The sequence below is a fragment of the Zingiber officinale genome, unplaced genomic scaffold, assembly GCF_018446385.1.
Source record: "Zingiber officinale cultivar Zhangliang unplaced genomic scaffold, Zo_v1.1 ctg79, whole genome shotgun sequence".
NCBI lineage: Eukaryota > Viridiplantae > Streptophyta > Magnoliopsida > Zingiberales > Zingiberaceae > Zingiber > Zingiber officinale.
The window spans coordinates 366,299-369,938 of NW_024589974.1; the positions used below are offsets into that span (position 1 = coordinate 366,299).

General features: G+C 44.8%; 1 protein-coding gene across 1 annotated transcript; it reads left to right on the forward strand.

Annotated features, from left to right (window-relative positions):
- The first annotated feature begins 943 nt into the window (after window positions 1-943).
- LOC122037775 (probable polygalacturonase) lies at window positions 944-2,981 on the forward strand. The gene is made up of 6 exons (XM_042597225.1): window positions 944-1,079; window positions 1,156-1,512; window positions 1,587-1,707; window positions 1,800-1,974; window positions 2,053-2,123; window positions 2,196-2,981. Exons 1-6 carry the CDS (start codon window positions 1,014-1,016, stop codon window positions 2,891-2,893), a joined length of 1,488 nt encoding a protein of 495 aa, XP_042453159.1. The 5' UTR covers window positions 944-1,013; the 3' UTR covers window positions 2,894-2,981.
- The last annotated feature ends 659 nt before the right edge of the window (window positions 2,982-3,640 follow it).

The window sequence follows — 3,640 nt, forward strand, 5'->3', positions numbered from 1 at the left end:
ACCGCCGTGTCGAGACTTTCCTTCCTCGAAATTAAAAATGATTGATATTTTTTTTTTTAAAAAAAATATAATTAAAATGTATATTAATAGTATTACAATAATTTATTATTTGTTTCTAAATTAGTTAATATAAAATATTTTTATTTTTAAAATTTTACTAATATTAAAATAGTGAAGTTTGAGATAAAGTTATTGTTACATGGTTTAATTGATGACTGCTTCCAATTATATAAATAAACAATATATGAAATTATTTTTTAAAATTTTATTAATAAAATTAAATATGGCCTGGGACATGGTTGAATTGGCTAATATGAGATAGATATTGTTACAATGGGTAAGGTGTCGAATCTCGATAAAATCAAGAAAAATACTCTCCTCGCAATGATCAACTGCAGCTTGGTCGTAGGGTCAATCGTGTTGGACTGTTAGGGTGTCAAATTCCATCTTTTATTATAAATAATAAAATTAAATATTTATAATAATATTTATTTAAAAAATATTAATTTTTTTTCGATGATTGAGATGGCACCGGTGGGATTTTTTTAAATTTTTTTTACTAAAAATACTTGTACTCTTCAGCTATCGGAGCAATATCAAGACACCATCTATGATCTATATAAAATAACGTACGGTCATCCAGATTTGAATTACTTAATCATTTTTAATATAAAATAATGAACTGAAGAGTCAACTGCGGATCGAGTACTGATTGCTTGTGGTGACTGGTAATGAACGAGTCTCTGCTGCTGCGTCTCGGTTATTCCGCCTGCAGTTGGGTTGCTTGTTTCATTCCCGTGACGCGCTTGTCTCCCAGGCCAATTACCGACAGCCCGTGAGCGGCGACGAGGGACACGGGAGCGAATGCAGACGAGACAAGTCTTCACGGGATGATATCAGTTTTTTTTCTTCATTTTATTCCTCATCGATCGTTCTCTGAACAGAGGCCTCTATAAATGCACTCGCGCTCTGTCTGGGTGTAATCTCAGAACATAGGCTGCGTTTAGTCGCCAATGGCGTCCCCTCAGCAAAAGCAAATGGAGTTGCAGAGAAGAAGCAGAAGCATCTCACTCCCACTGGTACAGTTCTCGAATATCACCCATTTAGAACATAAATCACGGTAACAATTAATGTTTGATTGCTTCTCGCTGCCAGCTGGTTCTGTCGATATGGTTGCTTACGACGGCCACGTTCATCGGACCGGCGGAGTGCACAAGAAGAAAGAGCCAGTTTGCTGGCGCGGCCGCCGGAGATGCACAGACGACGTTCCAGTACTCCGCCACCGCCTGCCGGGCGCACACGGCGTCACTGGCGGACTTCGGCGGGGTGGGCGACGGCGCCACCTCGAACACCGCGGCGTTCCGGGCCGCAGTGTCGTACCTTGGCCAATTCGCCTCCGACGGAGGAGGGATGCTCTTCGTCCCTGCCGGACGGTGGCTCACCGGGCCATTTAACCTCACCAGCTCCTTCACGCTCTTCCTCCACCGCGACGCCGTGATCCTCGCCACTCAGGTATCAATTCCATCATTCCTGCAAACGATTCCACCGCCTCAGTCTGTTTCCTCAATTCTTAACACACTCAACAGGAGATGAACGAATGGCCAATCGTCGATCCATTGCCGTCTTACGGTAGAGGAAGGGATGGTCCCGGTGGAAGATACAGCAGTCTCATCGGCGGATCAAATCTCACTGATGTTATCATCACAGGCATGCAATTTTCGCCAACAAATTAAATTAAATTGATTTGCTGGTGTTCATCAATCACGCTCGAATATTAATTGTTTGCACATTAATTTCAGGAAACAATGGAACGATCGATGGGCAAGGCGACTTCTGGTGGTCAAAATTTCGCAGCAACAGGTTGAAGTACACGAGAGGCTATCTCATCGAACTAATGCACTCCGACCAGATCCTCATATCCAACCTTACGTTGCTCAATTCTCCCGCTTGGAACATCCACCCTGTTTATAGCAGGTTGTTTATTTTCTTATTGACTTAATTCATTTGCATTGATTAGTTTTATTTTTGAATTTTTTTTATTGATTTTCACAGCAATATTGTGGTTTCGGGGATCACAATCCTTGCACCAGTTCATTCTCCGAACACGGATGGAATCAACCCTGGTATTTAGCAATGCGAATTTGACCTTGAATTAATCCAAATTATAGAATGATGAGCTGCTGATGTTGCTGTAGATTCCTGTTCCAATGTGCGCATCGAGGACTGCTACATCGTCTCCGGCGACGACTGCGTTGCCATCAAAAGCGGGTGGGACGAGTACGGGATTGCCTACGGAATGCCGAGCCAGCACATCGTCGTTCGGCGGCTCACCTGCATCTCGCCCACCAGCGCCGTCATCGCCCTCGGCAGCGAGATGTCGGGAGGGATCCAAGACGTGAGGGCGGAGGACATCACCGCCTTCGGCTCCGAGTCCGGCGTCCGGATCAAGACGGCGGTGGGCAGAGGAGCCTACGTCCGGGACGTGTACGTGCGGAGGATGAACCTGGACGGCATGAAGTGGGTCTTCTGGATGACCGGCAGCTACAAGTCCCACCCGGACGACAAGTACGACCCGAACGCGATCCCGGTCGTCGACGGCATCAGCTACAGTGAGGTGGTGGCGCGCAACGTGACGACGGCGGCGAGGCTGGAGGGGATCCCGAACGCGCCGTTTAGAGGGATTTGCATCTCCAACGTGACGGTGGCGCTGGCGAAGCCGAGCAAGATGCCGTGGTACTGCGCCGACGTGGAGGGGATTTCCAGCGGCGTGACTCCACCGGCTTGTGCTCCGATTACGGACGAGGGTGCCGTGGCGGAGCCGTGCCCGTTCCCGGCTGATCCACTCCCCATGGACCAACTCGCATTCCATCAGTGTATATACACAGCCTCGTAACGTTCCATAAGGCTACCGCTTGGTAAACGATGATATCTACAACTACATTCCTGTTGACGTGCAAAGTCAATAATGTTTTTAAGTCAAATAGTGCTGTCAACGCGCATTCTCCACTGGATTCGAGTAGCGGTGGTGCGTCCTGACCGTACGATCCAATCACTCATAGCAATCCCTCCCTCAGCCGGACCGGATCTTCTGATCCGTAATTTACGGATTAGAGGATGGTCCACTTTATAAGGATCATTGATTTGGATGGAGCCCATCTTTAAGTTGATAGGGTTCATTTAAATCAACGATCTATAATAGTGGATCATCTCCTGGTCCATAAATTACAGAGGATCTGCCCTCTCCCTCAGCTATATTTTTAGTTTAGGACATCCACAATAACCTCTTCATCAGTTTCTTAAAAAGTTCCATATTTTTTCATAAATTATTATTTTTAAAAATAATATATCAATAATTATTATTTTTTCAACATACGTTAATCCCATCCCTAATCAATCTTATCAAATAATATATTAATAATTTTTTAAAAATATAATTCTAATCCTATCACCCTTAGTTAAGACTCAAGACGAGAAGAATTGGGTTCCACAAAAACTGGGCTTTTTAGGATGATTGGCCCAGTCCCCTGCGATGAATTGAAATCTTCATTTTCAAATAGATTCAGGGGGCGTTTGGTTCATTCCTAGGAATAGGAATCGGAATGGGAATCATTGTATTGTGGAATGAGAATGGGTATGAATA

Excerpts from the sequence above, each read along its gene's own strand:
- LOC122037775 (XM_042597225.1), top strand. The coding sequence starts at position 1,014 with ATGGCGTCCCCTCAGCAAAAGCAAATGGAGTTGCAGAGAAGAAGCAGA. Across the intron at positions 1,513-1,586 it reads CCGTGATCCTCGCCACTCAG|GAGATGAACGAATGGCCAAT; the intron begins GTATCAATTCCA and ends CACACTCAACAG. Across the intron at positions 1,975-2,052 it reads ATCCACCCTGTTTATAGCAG|CAATATTGTGGTTTCGGGGA; the intron begins GTTGTTTATTTT and ends TGATTTTCACAG.